The sequence below is a fragment of the Electrona antarctica genome (genome assembly GCF_951216825.1).
Source record: "Electrona antarctica genome assembly, chromosome: 23".
Lineage (NCBI taxonomy): Eukaryota > Metazoa > Chordata > Actinopteri > Myctophiformes > Myctophidae > Electrona > Electrona antarctica.
The window spans coordinates 16645591-16668307 of record NC_136804.1 but is presented as its reverse complement, the minus strand read 5'-3'; the positions used below and the strand labels follow the sequence as shown (position 1 = coordinate 16668307).

Here is a 22717-nt window from a genome sequence, read left to right as displayed (position 1 = left end):
GCATTGAGTCTGGAGAGAGAGAGAGAGAGAGAGAGAGAGAGAGAGAGAGAAGCGCTACGTCATGGAAAGAGTGACGTCAGGTTTGATTAGGCGCCGAGGGAAGACTAGTGTTGTGTAGGGTGGACTTCATATTCCACACACGCAGTGCAACAACAAAATGATGCACTGTCGAACCGACTGAGGTGTCTTTATTAGCAGCCTGTAGGCTGTGTATCATATGAGAGGGGGAGAGGTTGATCTCTGAATAAACCCCTTATATTATAAAGTGCGACAGGGGAGAAGAGGGAGAGTATGAGAGAGAGAGCGAGAGAGAGGGTCATGACGTAACCGTTTCCACAGGCGACTGATATGTTGGCTAAGCCAATGGGGATCTACACCAGGGTCCGTTGGCGTGTGGTAGCTTTTGCCTTCGATTTGCCAGCGCAAGGCACCTTTTTAACTATAGGCCCTGATTTAAAAAAATGCACAATAATAATGATGATGATGATAATAAAAAGCCATGCAATCTTTGATATTCAAAATAGACTCAGTGACAGTGTACCATAAGATATTTAAGAGAGCACTCCAATGCAATAGGAATGAAAAAAGTCAATAGGGATATCTAGTGGTTTGATTGATAGATTGAAAACAGTTTGCAGAATTACAGTACATTACAAGCACAAACTCAATACAAAGGCTGTTAACTGTGAGTGGACGAACCAATTAAGCATTACACTTGTTTACAACAGGGTCCACCATGTTCAATTCATCAAAACATTTAGAGACGTACAAATAGACACTTCTATATAGACAAAGAACAGAACAGGAATTCATCATAATGGAGGTAAAAAGGGAAAAGAAACATATACAGTGAGGGGAAAAGGGGGGGGTAACTGAAGATGTTGGACTTTCACGCGGGAGACCTGAGTTCGAATCCCGGGCTTTACATTGGTGCCGTGACCCGGATTGGGTTTCCCCATGGGAGGAGGTCAAAAGTGGGTTGAGTGTCAGTGCAGAAAAAAACCCAGGAAGAGGAACCCTGCAACAAGCGGCTTTTTGCCGCGCCTTGACGCCCAAGTGTGCTTACACCCAGAAGCAGAGTGGCTCAGAGCCACTGCATACAGACAGTCACGAAGATGCCAAAAGCCGCGACCGGCAGGCGTATCTTCCAGGTTTTTAGACAGCTTTTAGACAGCTGGTGGATGGAAATGAAGCTCCACCCATGCAGCAATTTGCAGCGTCTGCAAAGAGTTTCCGGTTGTCTGGCCGACGCTGCAAGTTTCCGCGTGGGTGGAGCTTCATTTCCATCCACCAGCTGTCTAAAAACCCGGAAGAGACACCTGACGCTCGCAGCTTTTGGCATCTTCGTGACTCCACTGTCTGGAAGCACCCAGCCTCTGCCTGATGGCCTCAAAAGTCTTATATCTCCCCCAGTCTATAGGGATATCCCTTTGGTCTAGTGGTTAAGATGTTGGACTTTCACACACACACGGGATATCTGAGTTCGAGTCCCGGGCGTTACATCTTTTCACATGGTTTATTTACCTCTGAAGGACAGGCCACAGATCAGTTAGGCTTACATATCTTATATTTGGGGGAATTCTTGACATGAAAATGTTTGAAAGGGGGGTAGGCTGCTATGCTACGTGGTTCTCAAAGTGGGGTCAGGTGATCCACAGCTGGGTCGTTGGGGGATTTCAGTTCCAGGGGGATCCCCAGCTTATTGAATGCTAACACTCTGAGTGCAATCTATTTGTGCACTCCCAGAGTTATTCTGTCCTGTGGCCTTAAAGGAGTAGTAGTAGTAGTAGGTGTTTTCAATTAATCTATCATGGTTAAAATGGAGTTTGAAATTACAATGGGTTTGTATGGGGCAGCTAAAATGAGCTGAATACTGTATCAAGCAACTTAAAAAGTTGTGGGGTGTTCACAAAACCCTGAGTAGATGATGAAATGACACAAAAAGTTTTTTCACCCAGTGCCAATTATCTAATGTAATCCTGGGCACTACACGTCCTCTGCCAACCTGGGGGGGCAGCGGACATACCTCATGCCCCCTTCTATGCATGAGGAGTCCAAGCTGCTTCTTTTCACCTGACAGGCGGACATAGCACAGCAGACAGACCTCATGCTCCCTTCTATGCATGAGGAGTCCAAGCTGCTTCTTTTCACCTAGGGAACAAACTTTTGGGGAACAAACTTTTGGGTAAACTGTCTATGATTATCATTTTTTTTGACAGGACAGATAGCCTACTGTCTCGCAGCATGGTAAAAGCTACCCTATGCGGCCCGGCTGCCCATCCTCCCTGACGGCGGAGCATCACATGTCCCCTCGCGGTGTTGTGACAGCGCGGCTGGGCGGGGTCTCTTTTCACCTCACATCGGGGCAGAGAGACTAGTCCTTACTGGAGAGGAGAGAGAGACCGAGGGGGAGAGAGAGAGAGGGGTGAAAGAGTGAAAGACTGGAAAGAAAGGAGAGAGACCTAAAGAAAGAAAGAAAGGAAAAAGAAGGAGAATCCCCTGGGGGTTTGGTTTATTATTTCAGAGAAACGGAGTAAGTATTTTTTTTATTTTTTTGTGTGTGAACCATGTCTTTATCTGTGCATTTCAGAATGTTGGAGTGGTTGGTTGAGTCGGTTTTTGCGACACGACGGTTGTTTGGGGGGTGAGAGAAGAGTTCAGCGGTTTGCATGTGTTTCTCCTCGGGGTCGGTCGGTTAGTTAGCAAAAGCTAGCCGCGGTTAGCTTCACGTAAAACACAAAAAACACCCCACTTGACTGACTGGACCTGGGACCCCCAGGCAGCGCCGTCCTCCTATGCTGGTGTGGAGGGGGGCGAACATTTGGCGAAAAATAGCAGCTCTACAAGATCACGGTGGGTCGCATTGCGACGCGTCGTGAGCTTGTAGACTGGGGTTGGTTTTTTTGGGGGGGAGTGGGTGTTTGGTGTAGAGGGAAATACTACAGGGTAAGTAATATAGGTTGAAGTGCTTACACACACACACACACACACACACACACACACACACACACACACACACACACACACACACACACACACACACACACACACACGAGACAGACAGACCCCCGCATAGACTGACATTGATTTATTTGGGGGGGGGGGGGGGTGCTTCTTGTTTTCTACATCCTGGAGGTGAAAGACTGTCTGGGTAGGGGCCCCTGGGGGCCTCGTCGTCCCATTGCTATGTTGTCAGACACATTCACCGTTACTGGCAACCGGTACCAGGACCAGTACAGTACTGTGCCAGTAAGAAGTTGCCGGACTTGACAGTTGATTCTGAAGCCCCCCCCCCCCCAACACCCTTTCTGTTGTTGCACAGACTGGGTTGTTTCTTTGGCGAATGCTATCTATATCGGCGATATTGTGCAGACAGTGGACACCCGTTGGAGGTTGAATGTGTTAAAATGAAGTTCAATGTCACTGATCAGTTGAATGAAACCCATGCCACTCATCAATTAGCTCTAATTAGCCTAATTAGAGCTCTGTGAGCTTGTAGATCTTATCTTATCTTTTTGTCAAGTGACACCCTCCTGTGGTGGAGCCTACATAAATGCATAAATGTAAATGCCCCTCCATTTGTGCATGAGGTGGGTGGGAGTTAATATGAACTTCCGAGACCACAAATGAATGAATGCTGACAAAATACCAGTTCACATAATACCCGCAACAATCTGAAACCATGTGAGCAATGAATGTAATGAGCTGAAGTACGTATAACATTTATTCAATACTAGTTTTCCCATTTAAATACATTGCACATGTATTTTTTATATAACATACTACAACCCTGGTCCCTGACTGTTTTCACATACGGTATGATATGATGGTCAGACATGTCACCATATTCCACCTCGAAATGTAATGAAAACCACTTTCCGAAGTCCCCGAAGACCTTTGTGTACCAACAGCCATTCAATGGAATCGGTTCTGTAAGCAATCATACTATTGGTGCTGCTTGTTGTGACGTCACCCATTCCTGGCAAATATACAAATTTAATGTGTGACAGTGTGCACACACAGGAGATGACGTATGCGCGCACGGTGGAATGCCGAATGGTTGGGTCACTGGCTACCAGCGAGTGACGCTTGTCTTGAAAAAGCAGCATCACCAATGCCTGATGTGGTGGGGCTGAACTTTTGTAATATTACAGCAGTTGGTTGAATTTGTTAATTGAATGATTCCTCGGCCATTAAACAAGCAGCCCCACTCGTAGTAGATTTAGCAACAGCACTTACTTTTTAATTTGTTGTCTTTTGCACAAATGAGCTACCGCTGGCTTATCGTGTAAGTAAACCTGCGCTCCCAGTATATCCATAGTGGTTTGTGTGGGAGTATAACACTTGATCTTACACGTGCTTAGTTTCCAATGGAACCCTGGATGCCATCTGTATTATAAAAATGCACTTGACACGACCACCAGTCAGTCATAGCAAGTGTTGCCAAATCTACCAAAACCTTTTAAAGGTCACTTAATGAGAATGCAATGAATTAATATATACAGCCTACACAGCCAGTGAAAGCTACTAGCTTGTATATTATTGACACTAGCATATATACATACTACAGACATTGAACATTACTTGCTCATAAGTTAATACCCTGGGGGTTTTGCTGTTGGCGAAATCTCCCTGCCATGAATCTATTCAGTTGACAAGAAAATCAGTTAAGATAATGTCAGTCTCTTAAGCCAGCAAACTCTGTATTGTATCTCTCTGAGGTCAGCTATAATGCTGTGTCTGCCTTATCAAAGTCACTACTTGACTAATCTGTTTTAACAGGCAAGTTGGCATGTTCGTTAGTTCTTCTGGTACTGCAACATGGAAAGTATACTCAATAGTGGTGCAGTGCTGATACGTTCCACTCCAATTCCCCCCACATAGTATTAATACATTTTCCTAAACAAGCAAACCATGTGCTATCGATCCAACGTGATAGGGCTAGACGGTCCATTACATCGCTCCCCTCTTTCACTAACGCTATTACCTGCAAAGCTTCCATGTTGGCGTGAATGCAGTCACCGAGCACCGAAGGGATCATCCTTATCCAATTAAATGGCACCCAGCTTGTTGCACTGCCCGGCTGCTTTGTCTCTCTGTAATCACTTATGAGCTTTGAGATAATTAATGCTGTCCCGTCCTGTCACTTTAATAAAATGCGTCTCTTGTCCGATAGTTTCAGTCTACTGCGTTGAAAAGTAATTTGGATGTACCTGGTGTGGGTCAAACTGAGTTGAATTAAAACGGCATTATAGTTTTTACTGGCTAGCTGTGGCGATCAGATAAGAAAACGTCACTATCAATTAATTATGTATTGATCATGCTATTACTATGATACAATCATGTAGTAAAAACACAAGCAGCAATTACCACTTATCCATACATGATTAAGCTGTTTCACATTAAATACAAATTGTAGTATTTAAGAATCTTTTTTTTTGTGTGTGACTGTGATAGAAATCGATCACAATTCTGAAAAAAAGCTATTTTGTGAATATCATGTGAAATGAAATTGTAGTATTTAAGATAATCTTTTTTTTGTGTGTGACTGTGATAGAAATCGATCACAATTCTGAAAAAAAAGCTATTTTGTGAATATCATGTGAGAATGATTCTTGAAGTTTAGGCAATTCTCACTGATATTGGATGGACGGTGTTGTTTTCTACATTATTGTGTTTAATGATTCACTCAAACCCAACAGTAACACAATCTATGGCTGCATCTGAGGCCTTTGAACCCAAACTGTCACTGTCACTCAACCAACCAGGTTAGCACAGGTGACAGAATACCAGATACCCTTTCCTTTCCTGATACTTACTGTACGTAAATGTTTGAGCTTCATGTAGGCCATGGCATAATCGCCTGGTCACAATTATTTGAGCTAATTGCAATATTTTCTGCTTTAACCGTTCCCATTCAATCTAGATGAAGTTTACAGAGATGTCATAGTTCCAACATTATTTCCACGTTGTTCACAGCTTTTTAGCCACTTTTAACATGGCGTCTCTATTTTGGACCTTTATGGCAAAGAATGACAACATTTTGGACAACAATTGCGAAAATGGCAGATCTACAATACAAGCTATTAACATAACTTGTTAGCTTCACGCCTCACATTGCGACTGTACCGGTCATTATCATTTCTTTAGATATTTACATTATTTCATTTATCATATCTTCCCTGTGCATTGTTTGTCTAGCAAGGCAAACTGAAATGACAGTTATAATGTTTTGCAATGCACAGCTTCTCATTTGTGTTTGCTGTTATTTTGTCGTTCTGTACTGTATTTGTTTTTACTTTTTATCTGGCTCGAAAGGAAGCTCATAACTTGTCCTTCTGGCTTTCTTGTAAGTTGTATGTCTTAGAAGCAAGCAAGATATTCTGACCTATGTGGTTAGTGTGGTTCAGCTGGTTGCTCTTGTCCTAATTAAATTGGTAGACTGTAACGCCACCCTTAAGAGAATATCACTAGGGTTTCACTGTTTAGTGCACTGCATTTAAGCTTCATTACACTTGCTTAAGAGTACTTGTTTTCTATTAACCTAATATTCTATAGGGCGCTCGGCTGGTGCCGGGGAAAAGTATGTGTCCATCACCGTGTAGTCTAGCGGTTCGAATCCGCAGTGGTGCATCCGATTTGGCCGAGCTAGTATACGAACACAATTGGCCGTGTTCGGGAGAGGGAAGCCGTGCGGGGATGGGGATCGCTTTATGTAGTCTTCTACGGGCTGGCGTGGCACGGCTGTCACCGGGGAATTCTGAACGAGAGGAGCAGGACGCAGGTATATAGTCCTCCCGGTGGGGGCTCCTCATTGGCAGTGCTACAGTAGGTGAGCCAGTTGGGTACAACACCAGTGGCAACACAAATGTGCGGCGATGAATTAATTGGCAAAATCACTAAACTAGGGCCTAGTACACCGCCCTACGCCATGGCGTCGCAATGGGTCCCTAACGCCAAATCGAATGGGTTCAGATCTGAGGCATCAGGCAAGTCTCCGTTTTAAAGCCTATCCTGGACGGGAGTCTCCAGACATAAAAACAGATAAATGACTAAACTGGGAGAAAAAAGGGAGAAAAAAAATGTTTGCCTACTCAAAAAAAGGGTTAAATCAATCACTGTTCCTTCACATGGTATCTACATTGAGACTCGACTTTATTCTGTACAGCGTGAGGCATGCTCTTAACAGGCAGTGAAAAGCTTGTCAACTCTTCCTGACTCATCATACCCAGTCCCCTCCCGACCCAGATGTTTAACAGGTCCATTAATTTCACTTTCATGCTCCACTCCTCAATCAATTAAATGTAGGCTGTGCCCCATGTACCAGACATTTGTGACATAATATATTAAAGTTGATTGTTATAATACATCTAATTAGATGGGAATAACTTCTAATCAGCCCATGCAACCGTCAGTCAATGCTCAGCTGTAACCGAGTAAGCTCCTTTGTAGCAGAAGTATTGTTTATGTAAGGAGCAAGCAGCCATTGTGGGTTATTAATCTAAGGTGACATTCAAGCCATGTAAACTATCATTGAAATGCTAAATATAGTCTGCTGCTATACTATTGAGCACATTGTAATGATGGCACTATTTTCTCGCATTGGGTGTATTACATGTATATTTCTGTCTTTGCACTGCAAAAGGCAAAGGTTATTTCGCTCAGTGGTTTGAGGACAGCAGGTCTGAGTCATGCCTCACTCCCCAATTTAGCCCATTGAACCCAAAATGGCAGCTAAGATCCGAGAGCAGTTAAGGTTAATTTGCCGTTTCAGAACACACTGCTATCATTATAGATTCACGCAGAGCTTGGTAGACATGTGCATATGCGATACATGGTTGAGTATCATATAGTCTGTGGCTAAGTGATTAGTAAGGCAGTAGAATTTTACGTTGCTCTGGGTTAACATGAGCAATTTGTTGTTAAGACATTCATACTTGGTTTTCAAGTAAGTAAGTACTTATGACAAAACATCAAGTTGTCATTTTAGCTCAGCCAACAAGGCTAGCAATGCTGGCAGTCATTCTTAACCATTTCCAACTGTGCGTCCCTATTTTGGGCATGTCATTAAAGAAAATAGTTTAAAAGGATATATTCTTGTCCAGCTTTGAGGGTAAACGCAAACATTGAAGACAAATGTGCGTAAACACAAACATTGAAGACAAATGTGCGTAAACACAAAAATGTAAGACAAAAGTGAGGACACGATTGGGTGGGAGATGTGCCATTGGTTGAGAATGAAATGATGTATGATGATAAGAGCGCCCCTCACTTCACACGGGTGTGATTTTTAATTATAGGATACATTTTCTAATTGCGTCCCAAGCGCTTAATGGAAGATGGTTCTCTGGAATGGAAAGTCTTTATTCTGTGATCCAGCCAATCATGCGAGTGTTGACATTCTTTAAATATTGTCAGATCAACAAAAGCACTTGCAATTTGTATTCAGACATACCCATCTAAAAGCACAATGGGGCAGTAGATCAGTTTTGTCTGAAAACATAACAAATCCAGGTGGTTCTTCGATGTATCCTTATTACAGTGCTTTGATGAATGCTCAATTCTGATTGGTCAAATGTGGTGGTCTGGAGTCTGTAGGAGAACGGATGGGGGTTCAACAATTAACAAAAGGTGTGTGTGTGTGTGTGTGTGTGTGTGTGTGTGTGTGTGTGTGTGTGTGTGTGTGTGTGTGTGTGTGTGTGTGTGTGTGTGTGTGTGTGTGTGTGCGTGTGCGTGTGCGTGTGCGTGCGCGTGCGTGCGTGCGTGCGCGCGTGCGTGCGTGCGCGCATGCGCGCGTGGCTGGATGCGTGCGTCAGACACTAACAATCTGTTTCAATGTCACCTATAATTACATGCCCATAATAGGAATGCTATGGTTGAACGTGGCACATATTTTTGTCACTTTATAAAACAAAATGTATTGGGGTCTCAGTGATGCAAGTTAAACATTATATTTTATTTTTTTGCTAATTCCTCATGACTCATACAATTTGATCTGAAACAGTGCTCTAAAATGTAGAGCACTGTTTAGAGTCTAAATGGAGTCTAAATGGTCATGATGCTATTGCAGTAGTAGCGGGGGGCAGGGGGGCACAGCAAGGTCACAGAGGGGTTCAGCCAATGGCTGGCAGGTCAGCAGAACCCAGGCCACAGTGTCCAGTGTTACGGATGACAAAAAGAACCCAGAGGACTGAAAGCAATCATTGATTTTAATTCAAGAGAAACTTTTTTTTTTCATTTTTCATTTTTTGAAAAAACAATTACAAACTAAATGTAGGAAACCAAAAATAAAGGGACCCAGAAAAATGTGTCCGCGACCCAAAAAAGGGTTGTGACCGGAGTGTTTGGAAACCAGTGTTCTAGAACAGTGGTTCCCAAACCTTTTCATGTCAAGGACCCCCAAATTGACACTACTTAGTACTTAGCCTGCGGAACCCCATTTGAAAATAATGTGCCAGGGACCCCCATAAGAGGGGGGGGGGGAGGCACTCTATGTTGGTTTCCCAAGTTGCACTTGGGCACACAGGAAATATGATTTGTTTTTATGTTATTTAAATTTGGGAATAAGAGGAATGAGATTATATTGTGGTACGTGTAGTGTTGTATCATGGTGTTCATTTAGTGATTTGTGTTCATGTGTGCCCAACATAGGTGAACATTGTCTGATACTGATGTGTAAAAAGATAAATAATAATGAGAGATGTCAGACTGATATCGGTCAGGCTCTACTTACAAGTTACTACTGACAGTAAAAGGGCATTATCACCGCTGAATAAAAGGAAGCCTGTTGCATTCTTATTAATGCTTTCATAAAGTTCCACTTTGTCACTCCGTGGTACTAAAAAAAACACCATTGTAATCTCTTCTTTAGATGCGCCCGCCACGTCTTTCTAGAAATGAGTCACGAACCTCAGTCAGAAGTGTGCCTTTAGAGAGGGTGACATGACACCCCTGCTCGGACTGCTGTATGTGCTATGCGTCCTGTCCGTATGAATTGGCAGGGTGACAGTGGCTGAGAGAGCTATGTAGAGGTTCCCAGCCTCTGGTGTGAAGTAGTCCCCTCTCAGAGCTACATGCCAGACTTTTGCACAAGGAGTCCTGGGTGCCTCTCTGCATGTACCCTCTCCACATTTACACGGTCTGACCCACTTCAGAGGCGGCCAGTGTTTGAGGGGGAGGGGGCAAGTCTAGGGGAAGCTAAAAATACTGCCCGCCACACACACACACACACACACACACACACACACACACACACACACACACACACACACCCCTCCGGCAGCTCCAATGTAGAGGGATCCCTGGAATCGCTATCCTTGACTTCCATCGTGTTGTTGGCACATAGTAGCACACAAAGTGCCAGAGGGTTTCCTAGATTGGGGACATAACTGAGACATAGGGTAGGACATGGCTAAGATGTCCACCTTTTGTCATCTTTGTAAACCTCTCTCTGCTCTCTGTTTCCCCTCAGCCCTTGTTTTGGGTGGTTCTTCTGCCTGTTCTCTGGCTGTGGCAGAGAATGTCTCATTTTGGTACTAGTCTCTGACTCTCTGGTGTTTTTCGGTACCCCCCTCTCTCTATATCTGCGTTAACAGTTGCTGCGGTGTGCAAAGAGTTAAACACAACCCCCTCTCTGTCATTGTTCGACCCGTACAGACGCCAGCTGTTGGCTCGGAGATCCAATCACAATGATTTTCCACTTGTTGTGACATGTGACCTGTTCCGCAACCCGAAACTGTCACCGCAGAGCAAATGTTGGCACTACACCTTCATCTTGGCGATGCCGCTCATGGGGGCGGGGTGAGGGTGGGGTGTGTGTGTATATGTGTGTGTGTGGGGTGGGGGGGGAGGCAGGACAGGAACCTGCTTTCTTTGCTTTAAGTCACTTGTAACCTATACCTAGAATTCAGGACAACTCAATTATCGCAGGTGTTTGGTGTTCTGGCAGAAATGGTTCTCGAAGTTGGATCCGGGGACCTTTGGGGCAGTGGTCTTTGAGGGGGTCCCAGGGAGAACACTTGAGCCCTATTTCATTTTTCGGCATTTCGAAAATAGACAATCTTTTCAAATGGGGATCTTGAGCCAAATACCTCTTTGAGAATCACTGGTTTAGATAAGGAACACGGCATTCAGAACATGTTGCGACAAATTCACTCCACTGAATCGACGGGAATTGTCGGCGTTAAGTCGGAATCGTAAAGCATGTTTGTACGAAAATAGCCGATCTGCAACAGTACAAGCTGTGTGCAATTGTGTGCAATGCATCACGACCTGTTGGGGGAGATTGTAGATCGGCTATTTTAGGCACGCAACACTGGCGCGCAACCAGCTATAACTCAAAGCATTAGTCACACCAGAGCACAATCGGAGACAAACGGGTGTCTTTCAGCCCATTCTGACATTTACAGTCTAAAAGTAGTTCAAGTTCCATTTCAGCTTCAGTAAAAGTTTCACTTTTTTTCTTTCTTTTTTTTTTTTTTAACACATCTGATTATCATAAGAAAACACCATGTGAAATGTCTTGTTGGTGGAGACCTCGGCATGCATTAAAGGCCTCACCCTAAACTTGTGGCCAGCGCAAGAGGTATTTCCCCCCTTCTCAATTGGCTTCCCTGCCACCTCAGAAATGCACCCAACCCTGCAATTATGTAGTGTAATGAATAATAAATCCTGTCGCTTTTTCCGTGGCAGATGGCCTCCAAAATACAGTTTCAGCATGTGACAGAATAGTTTCCAAGAATCTCAACGGAATAAGGCTGTGAGCGTTTGTTCGCTAAGTCTAGCTGGAGGTAGTGTATAAAGGACTGCATTGTTTTGTTTCCCCCCCACTCGTGTTGCATCTGTTGCAGTTAAAAGTCAGTGCAGTGAGTAGTATTTGATGTTCAGGGTAAGGGCTGTCGCCGTAATGACATTTTAGTTGATGATTAATGGTCTTACAGATCATGGTGCTTAATGATTTAATTGTTTTGGCATTGAACATTGACCATTTTTAACACGGATAATTGTGATTAGCTCAAATACAAACACAATTCAATCAGTAATCGCAATTATTTGTGGGACAATTAATCGTCAACTTGAATTTGTAATCGTGACAGCAATACACGCGAAATAAGATCTGCAGCGATTGATTTAATTTGATTAATTGAATAATCCACACACACACAGTCACACACACACACACACACACACACACAGTTGCACATGTGCATGCATATTCCCAGTAGGCTGAGGAAGAAATGCCACTTGACAGTTTTCAAATCGGCGTCATGGTGGCGCTACAACAGGCCAAGTCATGACACACACACACACACACACACACACACACACACACACACACACACATATTTATATTACTCCCAAACATCACACACACTCCTATCCTCCTGGTGGAGACCTGTGCCCAGAAGGGCACTTTTTCTAGTTCGCTTTGATTTGATTGAGTTTATTCCAAGTATTTTTTTTTATAATCTACTAAATTGATTCCTTATTAACTGTTTGCGGCCCTTATTACTCAATTTTCTCCGACCCTTGAACGCAGGGTGGCAAACGCTCCTCTGACCTCGCAGCCCCCGTCGTTGAAGGAATCAGCCTTACCATGTTAGGCTGATTACAGCTCTCATTAGAATGGACTCTCCTCTCTGTGCAGAGCACCGCGGTGCGGATCCCCCCTGATGCCTCAGATAAGTCTTAATTAGATTAAACGGGAGGCTTTTCCTGAGGTAATCAGTCAGCTGGCCCCGGCTCACCACCATGAGGTAGGCTTAACGGTACGAGAGGAACTACCGTCCCGTGTGCACTCGCAGTTAGGGTTGGGACCTGGACCCGGTTCTTTTTACTCGCAGTTAGGGTTGGGACCCGGACCCGGTTCTTTTTCAGACCCGGCTCCGAGATTCAAGAACCGGGATCGATTCCAACGTATTTTGGATTTTTTTTAATCACACTGTCAAGAGCTGGCTATGTGGACTTGACATCTGCTATGCAATAGAGGGTATGCACATACATAAAGTGAGCGGCAAATCGAGTGGCAAAGTGAGTTTAACGTCATTTAACATAATTTAATGCAATCGGATAGGACTTTTCTGTTTTTAGATGTATGGGCTGTCAAGGCCAGAAATATTTTTTTGCCACTCAGTAGGCGTTCCCGCAAAACTTCCGGGTATGATGATGTCACACGCGCATACCCTCTATTACAATAGCGGTGGTTCTCAAACGTTTTGATTTCACTCTGAGAGTGTACAAATCGTTAAAATCCAAAAGGCTTCCAACCCTATACTCGCAGTGTCAGACTATGTGTTGTTGGAGAGGTCTTCTCTGTGGTTTGTCAGTGGCGGAGAGAGGCTGGAGGATTGCATACGTCTGTAGGCCCGATCGGCTTCCGTTCTACTATAGTGCCTCGTCCAAAAGTCAATCTGCTATCAAAAGTAGCAGATCCACAAGCTCGTTCTGCTACATTTGCTATTTTTGAATTTGAACCCTGAAAAGTAACAGTTTTGGACATATGAGATTTCCAAGCCGCAGGAACACTATTCATTTTAAGGAACCCCCCAAATGTATTTATTTAGCCATGATTAGACTCCCATCTGAAATAATTTTGTGCCAAGAATCAAGATACAAGATTTGTGTTAAAACGTTTCAAAAATACTCCAAATGTTATCTTTTTAAATATATACAGCATATATTCGCTATATATATATATTGCGAATCTTGCGATAGCCAAATTGTAATATCCTGCCTTGTGTAAAGTGGTTAAACAGATTCTGATGCTATTTTATATTGGCTCATTTTGCTGCCGGGGACCAGCATGGAAGCCACTCACTGAAGGACCCGGATCCCACTTTGAGAACTACAGCGATAGTGAAGGAAATGAACCGCTATATCCTATTATTCAGACTGAGCTACTGTACTATTATGACTGACTGGCAGTTGGAATGTTAAGTCGGTAAGTCGTGATGACCCTCCTCCGAGCATCTCAAAGCTAACCTAATACGAGATGTTGGCATTAATGTGCTGCGGCTGAATGAGTCTGTGTGATATTGTGCTCTAATCCATGTGAAAAGAAGAGGACGGCTGCCTTGAGTTTATACATAGAATGATTGGTTTCCCTCTTTCTTTTTTTTAATTGAGATTCTTTCCCTCACTCAATTTGCAGGTAGTGTGTGTGGGTAATGATGTTACAAGCCTTTCCAGTCCACTGGTATGTCATGCTGTTGAAACGCCACACGCAATATCCTCAGACAAAAGAACAGATCACAATAGGCTATAGAAACATAGTAGCCTTGGATGTCATTACAATTTCCGTGTGTGTGACTGTGTGCAACTGTGTGTGCGACTCACTGTGCGTGTGTGTGCGCGCGACAGAGTCTACTGCTGAAAATCCCTCATACATCTATGTAGAAGTTACACACGTCTCCGTGAGTGTGTACCTTGATAACCGACCGACCGAGCAGCTTCATATTCAGCGGGTGTATCGGTGCCGAGGGGACTGTGAAGTGGGTTGGATGACAGCGGTTCTCCGCACACAGGCGCCACGTGCCACTATTGCAATGCAAAGTCATTATGTGTTGAGAACCGATGTCCGTTGCTCCGCAAATGACGCCGTGTGAATGACGGGGTACTTCTTCGTGTCACCAAGTACAAGGTGTCAGTCACCAATTATTACATAATCGCCTAATTGCAATTATCTGAGATAATCGCAATTATTTGAGATAATCGCAATTATTTTTTGCATAATCGTCAATCTTTGACCATTTAAATGTTGAAAAATGTCCATACATTTACTGTACTGTACTGTACTGTACTGTACTGTACTGTACTGTACTGTACTGTACTGTACTGTACTGTACTGTACTGTACTGTACTGTACTGTACTGTACTCCTCCCTGGCGTGTGTGTCTGTGTTATGCTGAGCAACAGTGACACTTGGTGGTGAACAAACGCTATAACGCTATTTTCCACGCTCGGACACAGCCAGGGACACAGGGACAGACGGACCCAGCCACACACTTAGCTGTCTATAGGCAGCGGTGCACACAAGCGGTGCGCCAGTGCGCATGCGTAGTCAAAACGTTTGCTGCACGGTACATCAAAGGCATGCGAGGCGCATTTGCACACCAACAGCTGAGATACAGGAATTTAGAGAATGCTGACAGGCATTCAAAAGGAACTCAAATGAGATGTTAACGTCCTGTAAGTAGACTAACTAGTAGACCAACTAGTGTTGACTAATCATTACCAGTAGCTCTTATTTTGATGAGGAAGTCAGAGGAGAGGAAGTCTGTTTCAGTTGTAAACAACAAGCTACGATGACAACGGAAAGGGAAAGTTATGTTGAGCTCAGCTGTAAACCACGTTAGCGACCATAATATGAAAACTATCTGTCACTTAAACAATGTAGGTTACACACGCTGGAATTAAACATGGATGAGTAATTCATTGTCTCCACCAGGCCGAAGGCATGGGGAGAGAGTATGTTTTGCACTCCGTCCGTGTGTGTGTGTCCGTCCGTCCGTCCTTCCGTCCGTCCGTTACCAGCTAATCTCCGGCACCGTTAACCCGGTCGATGCCAAACTTTGCACACACACTCCCTGGATGCCAACGATGAACCTCTGCCCCGCATTTTCCAGAACGGCCTGTTCTAGCGCCACCATGAGGCAGCTTTTCACATTGTTTACCTAAAACTGCACCGATCTGCGTGAAACGTTGCATGCACACTCCCTAGAGGCCAAGGACAAACCTTTGACCTGCATTTTCCACATCTGCCTTTTATAGCGCCACCAGGAGGCCGAATTTTGTAAAACACATTTTTGGATATTACTCCTCCAGATTCTGTCCAAAAATCGTTACACAGTATCTCTATGGTCATGTGCTTAAGTCGGATCTGTCCGATATTTCATATTCCATCCTAATTGGCTTTAATTGGCTTTCACAGTTTGCAAGATTGCCCCGTTTTGAACAAAAGCCTCAAATCATGAACGTAGCATGCAATTTACGTCAAATCTTTCACACATTTTCTTACTAGGCTGAGGAATATATCCCACCCTTTTCACATTGGCCTGTTATAGTGCCACCAACAGGTTGATTTTTGCAAAACACATTTTTGGAACAAAATGCCTCAAATCATCCAATTGCCATCAAAGGCAAACATATTACTTATTTATATTACTCCTAAACATTTTGCCAAACATCTCACACAGTCCTATCCTCCTGGTGGAGACCTGTGCCCACTTTTTCTAGTTCATTGTATAATGTGTTGGACGTTTGTGGTTGTGCTAGTGATAAACGGACAGCTGCTGCTAGTGGGATCCTCCTACAAATACACTGTCTGTGACTAGGTGTACTACTGTGTAGCGTTGCATCTGCCCGTGTAAATGCAGCATAACGTTGTGGCACGATACGAACGTCCGTTCAACCACCCCCCCCCCCTGCTGTGTGCACCAAACTACATGGCCAGGTGCTCCTTTGAGTACTAGCCCAAAATAATAATGTGCACCCCTGTCTATAGGAGTGGTTGCACCACTCAAAAATTGCAGATGTCCATGGTGTCTTGGAGGTCGGAGACGAGTCTAGTCAATTTGTTGTTGACGTCTTCTTTGAGGTCTGCCATATCTTTGCACACTCGTTCAGAAAGAGTCTCTTTAAAGTCCTCCAGCTCCTTCCTAACTTCGGTCCGCATGGCTTTGATAACGGCGTGTATCGCGTCCATACTTGCACTAGTCACATTTCACTTAACCCATTCAGGACGGGAACCCTTAGCTATTGAAAAATAGTAGATCTACAAGCTCATAGCGAGCTACGAGCTTGTAGATTTGTCCTCAGGTCTAAAAGGGTTAAACCCAATATTATATTGGGTTTAAGTGAAATGTGACTAGTATACTGTATACTTAGTTGACTGGGGTGCCTCAGGGCACTATGCTAGAACGGACCCCTACATCCGAACCCCCCCTTTATACCAAATCTCTAGCACACAATTTGTCGCAAGTAACGGGACTCATTGTGAGCTTGCCGAACTATTTTGTAATGGATGTTCTTCTGGAGAATGGGGATGCCAGCCCAGGGTTCCATCATGCCATTCATTCCTGGGTGCATTTCTGTCCCCCGCTCCGTTACGCTCCGTGTGACCGGGGGAAGTGGCACGGGATTCACAACAAGGTCATTCACCAATTCAAGTATAGACGTGGATTCTAGTTCTCAGTCGCCACGACTGATTTCAGTCATTTGGATTCCATAGAAGTCGGCGTGTCTTACCGTGTCTACGGAGGCATGTCCCGTGGAGAAAGTAGCCCATCTGCAAGTTCTCATTATGTCTACGATGCATTGAGAGCTTGGAGATAAAATGTAAAAAAGCAAATTGGAGCATTCGAAGTGGTCAAACTAGCAATTATGTTCAGAAGCATCTTCCATAAAACCCTAATATATTTTATATTTCATATAAAAGGAAAGGCTAAAGCCTCAATCTGTGATATCTGGTTAACCTGGTTGGCTGTACAGTATGTAGAACAGCAGGAACAATAACTAAAATATCATAATTTTACATCATAACTATGTTAATTGTTTAGGAAACGGAGCGTGTGTGTGTCCTTAAGTATAGACCAGACGGGACCAGACGTATTTTTAAATTCTGCTGTCTGCCTGTTCCCCAGTTAAAAACATCCAAGAGTTGCTCCTTTTCCCACGCTGCTCGTCAACGCAGACGAGCCATGTTTTTGCGCTCAAGAGTTGTGTATCATGTAGCCCTCGTAGCCTCTCGCCCCGTGACCCCCAGGACCCCCGGGGTTCATCTGTACCGTTTATAGACAGGGATGCAGTCTGTCTGACATGCACCACCACCACTTGTTCACTAGATCGCCACGATTATTATCACACCGTTAACATTTAACCGCTTGAACCCCCAGCATCCATATTAGCCAACAATAGCCGATCTGCAAGCTCACAGCAAGTGTGATTATCATTATGTTAGACAGCCTACATACGGATCCGACGTGCACGCGCGCACACTTATTACTCATTATTACTCAAAATGAGCCAAAATCCGGTGTTTGGAAGGTGATTATTCCCTGTTCTTACATCGTGTGGACCAAAACAACTCCTGCGGGTTTGACTGGCACTGGCCTCACAGTCCCGCCTAGTGTAACGGGAGGCCATGTGTGAAAAATGGCAGATTCACAAGGTTGTAATGCAATGCATATCTATTGTTTCTGAACATTTTTGAAAAGGCACGACACCTTTTCAGATGGGGATCCGTGCCCACATACGTATTTATTTATTAACATTTTGTGAACCACTGGTCTACAATATAGAGTTGTATGTAACTATCAGAAGTTGTCCCATATCAGTCTCCTTAAGTGCTTAACGTGTTTTATACGTGCAATAAAACTTGTTTCTGTGGTTTCAGACACTAATTTAGTCTCCCTTCTGTTTTCCTCTGTCTTTCAGATCCTCGGCCGCGTGTGCGCGAGCGTGTGTGTGTGCGTGCGTGTGTGTTTATGCGCGCACGCGTGTGTGTGTGTGTGCGTGCGCGTGCGTGTGTGTGTGTGTGTGTGTGCATGCGCGGCGGCGGTGGCGGCGACGTTCGTTTCATTCCCTGGCTCCGTGGATGATCCTCAAGTCAACATGAAAGAATAAGGAATTGGTCTGTCTGTCTGAGAGGAGGAAATGGCTTTCTTTGATCTGTACCAGCCGCGCTACCTGGTGTCTGCCTGCCTCTGAAGGCCTCCCAGCCCATCGGAAGCCGTTTATGGGAACTACAACCATCGCGGCGGCCGCTCTCTCTCGGATTTAAGTTTTTATTTTTATTTTTTCTTCCCAGGACGCCGTTTTCCGTTTTTTTTTCTTTTTTTTGCCGAAGCGGCGGCGTCAGTCGCTGCGGCAGCGGAGCAGCGACAAGGCGGACGACGGCGAGCGAAAAACAAAATGGCGAACAACTCGTACAGCGGCGTGAAGAACTCCACGATGGATTCCAACAACCACGCGGCGGATTTTGGCGTGACGCTCAAAGACCTGCGCTCGCTCATGGAGCTGCGAGGCCCCGAGGGCCTGGGCAAAATCGGGGAGTCTTACGGGGATGTTCGGGGACTCTGCAACCGCTTGAAAACGTCCCCCACAGATGGTAGAGTACACACACTCTTTTCTCTTTGCAAGGCTTCATTCACACTCTAGAACACTCTAATTTCAGTGGAACACACACACACACACACACACACACACACACACACACACACACACAGGTGTTTTTACTGGTGGCTTTGGGTGCTGTTGGGATGGAGTCAAGCAGTGCTTATCAACATTTCCAAATTGATTAAACCACTGAATTAAACTTCTCAGTCAGACTGATTTCAGTCATTTGGATTCCATGTCAAACTTTTCCTAAAAAGATGATGGCATCGTGGGTGGCACTTTGTGAGCTTGTAGATCTGCTTTGTTTTTTTGTTTTGGGGGTGTACAACCCAAATATTGAATGGGGTTTATATCCCAAAACCCATGTGGGCTGGTAAAGTCAGGCCACGTACAGTAATTATATATATTAAAGTTATTGTGAGATTAAAGATACTTTTGAATTGATCACATATCGCAGATTGGGATTAGTTGGGACCGAACAAAACATTTCTGTCGTGAGATCTACAGTATCTATCCATATTTTTGTCTTTCTTTTCTTCGAATCCATGTGTGGGGATGCAGACGTGGGGGCCTAAACACATAGTTTGAGAGGCCTGTCATTGGGGCCTGTCATCCACCTTACCTTGACATCACCGCCTTGGAAAGCTCATATGCCAGACAGGTGGCGCTGACCCTGGCCCAGTCCTGCTCTATTTCTGGGGCCTGTGGATATGTCCCTCGCGTTCAGCCCCCCTCCTCCCTCCTCTCTCTCTCTCTCTCTCTCTCTCTCTCTCTCTCTCTCTCTCTCTCTCTCCCCCCCTTTTCACCTCTGTGTGTGTGTGTGTGTGTGTGTGTGTGTGTGTGTGTGTGTGTTTGAAATGAATTACTATACGTGTAAGGACCAAACGGAAAGTATGGTAGACTTTTGCAACATGCAACTACCGTACTTGCAAGTTGCAAAAGGGTTACATAATAGAGCGACTATATGCATTGATGTGGTCTGGCCTGGCCTTTATACTTGGTCACACAAACTGGAAAATACTCGATCTACAACCTCACGTGTCGCGATCTGCCATTTTTCGGCGTAAGGTAAAAAAAAAGAAAATAGCCCAAAATGTTTCAAAAAGGCATTCATGACAAGCGTCATCTAAATGTTGATGTCCTCATAAGTATAGTAATACGTGTGTGTTTGTGTGTGTGTGTGTGTGTGTTTGAATTACTATAAGTGTAAGGACCAAACGGAAAGTATGGTAGACTTTTGCAACAAGCAACTACCGTACTTGCAAGTTGCAAAAGTGTTACATGTTGCAAAAGGAAGAAAAGGGGGAAAAATAGACTGACTATATGCATTGATGTGGTCTGCCCTTGATACTTGGTCACACAAACTGGAAAATACTCGATCTACAACCTCACGTGTCGCGATCTGCTATTTTTCGGCGTACCGTAAAACAAAAAGAAAATAGCCCAAAATGTTTCAAAATGGCATTCATGACAACCGTCATCTAAATGTTGATGTCCTCACAAGTATAGTAATACGTGTGTGTGTGTGCGTGTGTGCGCGTGCATGCGTGCGCGCTGCAGACAGACCAGCTGTCTGCCTGGGCACAGAACCAGGCAGGCAGGCAGGTCAACGTTCCCACATGTGGGGACAAATCAGGAAGGGTGTAAATGCTGGCTGGCATAACGACTCGAACAAGAGGGCCGGGTCGAAGACGACGGCGCGATGAGCTCATCTGTGGAATAGAGTCGTGCTGCAGTGTGTTCACTGTGTGTTGGCAGCAGCGGCGTGGGTTGGGTTGGGTTGGGTTGGGTTGGTTGGTTGGTTGGTTGGTGCTGCTCGCTGTGTGCAAATGGAGGTATGATGAGATTGTGATCGTAGAAGATGAACCATGAGTTGTTGCTGTTTTTCTGCGTTATGTTGACGGTATCAGTGGTTCTCAAACAAACATTTTCTTGTCAAGGAGCCCCAAATTGATATTTATTTGGCTGTGGACCCGCCCCCATCTGAAACGGTTCTGTGCCAAAATCGACATTTTCCAACATTTTCCTGCCATTTCGAAAATAGCCGATGTACAGGCTTGTAGTGCTCTATGTCTAATTTCAGCTAAAGGGATGCTAGGGTTCAAGTGGTTAATGTTAAAAACGAAACAATAAAGGTTGACTTAACTGTGGTCTGTGTGCAAGGCCCTTGATATTGTCTATAGGGCACGGGCTGCCCCGTGACACTTTCACAGACAGTCTCGCACAACAATTCGGTGGTCCCCCTGTAGTAGCTCTGAGGACCCCCCCAGGGGTCCCATACCCCCTGTTGAAGACCCCTGTCGTAGATGATGCATGGCAACGAAAAAAAACGAAAACGTATTGTGACAACGCTTTGTGACCGACTCTGCGCCCTTCTCCTAACACCTCGTGCTCTATATGTGTTGACACCTTTCCTTGTCAGCGAACAGATGGCACTCGGCCAAGTGGGTTGGAAAAAGCAAAGCGGCCCGTCAGCACCTCAGCTAGACAGCAGAGCCGTTCCAAATCCCCCTTCTCTCTGTCTCTCCTTTTGGTTGGCAGTTATTAGCGGATAGTATTGTTATGCAGTTATAGTATCATTTCTCTTTTTGTGAGTTTGTCTCTTTCCCTCTCTCTGCCTCATGTGACCTTAATTGAACCTTTTGGGGGATTTGATCCCAGATTAAAACAGCTCCGCGCACAGTGCCGCGCACGCATGCACGCACACGCGCACACAGAGACACACACAGAGCGTGGCAGCAGCATCAGAACTAGTTCAATGTGTCCCTGCGAGTAACGTATGAAATGTTTGCAACAATCAAATGGAATGTAACGACAATCAACCATATTTGGTTGACCCCCTTGACCTCAAAAGGAAATAATTTTGGACCAATCTCTGTATGGCGTCGACGTAGAGAAATTGCTGAATATGATTTTGCAAGCTCAGTTGAAAAGCGTGTTGTCTAAACATGCACGCGTTAGAGTCGGTGTCAAGTGGTTGAAATGGCAAACACGGTCTTCTCATATTTGGAGCATGAATGAGATCGGATGTCTCAGATTTGTGGCTGTACAGTGTACAGTACTTGTCCTCCTGCACACTTTTTTCTCTCCCTCCCTCTGAAGTGTGGGGCTATAGGCCAGCCCTACCAGCAGTAGCACATCTGGCAAATGTTTAGGTCAGGGCTGGGCAACTTTGACAATGGAGAGGGCCACAATATGTCCACACTCACCCCAAAGGGCCACATTGCATGGTAGTGTTGTAGCAAAAATAGCCGATCTACAAGCTCAAAACGCGTCGCAGCGCGACGCGTTTTGAGCTTGTAGATCGGCTATTTTTGCTATCATTTGAATTGAAATCCTTGATTATTTTTTAATTGGAATCCTGAAAAGCAAAAGCCTTTAATTATTGTTATGTTAACTTCATGAACTAAATACAAATAAAATTGGACGTAAAAAAATGGGGGAGGACACACAGCAATACCAGTATCTGACATTAACCTGAGGGCCACATTAAGTGAAGGTGGGGGCCGCATGTGGCCCCCGGGCCGCCAGTTGCCCACCCCTGGTTTAGGTCAACATTTCAGAATGGGCATGCAGTTTTACTCTGGAAGGTTAATCGAATACA

General features: G+C 44.7%; 1 protein-coding gene across 3 annotated transcripts in view; it reads left to right on the top strand.

Annotated features, from left to right (window-relative positions):
• The first annotated feature begins 2359 nt into the window (after positions 1 to 2359).
• Positions 2360 to 22717, top strand: part of atp2b1a (ATPase plasma membrane Ca2+ transporting 1a) — a 92579-nt gene continuing 72221 nt past the window's right edge. For 2 of the 3 annotated variants that reach the window (XM_079494840.1, XM_079494839.1), the window contains exons 1-2: positions 2360 to 2533; positions 18433 to 19105. In XM_079494840.1, coding sequence (XP_079350966.1) covers positions 18910 to 19105 — 196 coding nt within the window. In that variant the 5' untranslated portion in view covers positions 2360 to 2533; positions 18433 to 18909. The remainder of the gene's footprint in view (positions 2534 to 18432; positions 19106 to 22717) is intronic. The other variant, XM_079494841.1, reaches the window with a different exon arrangement.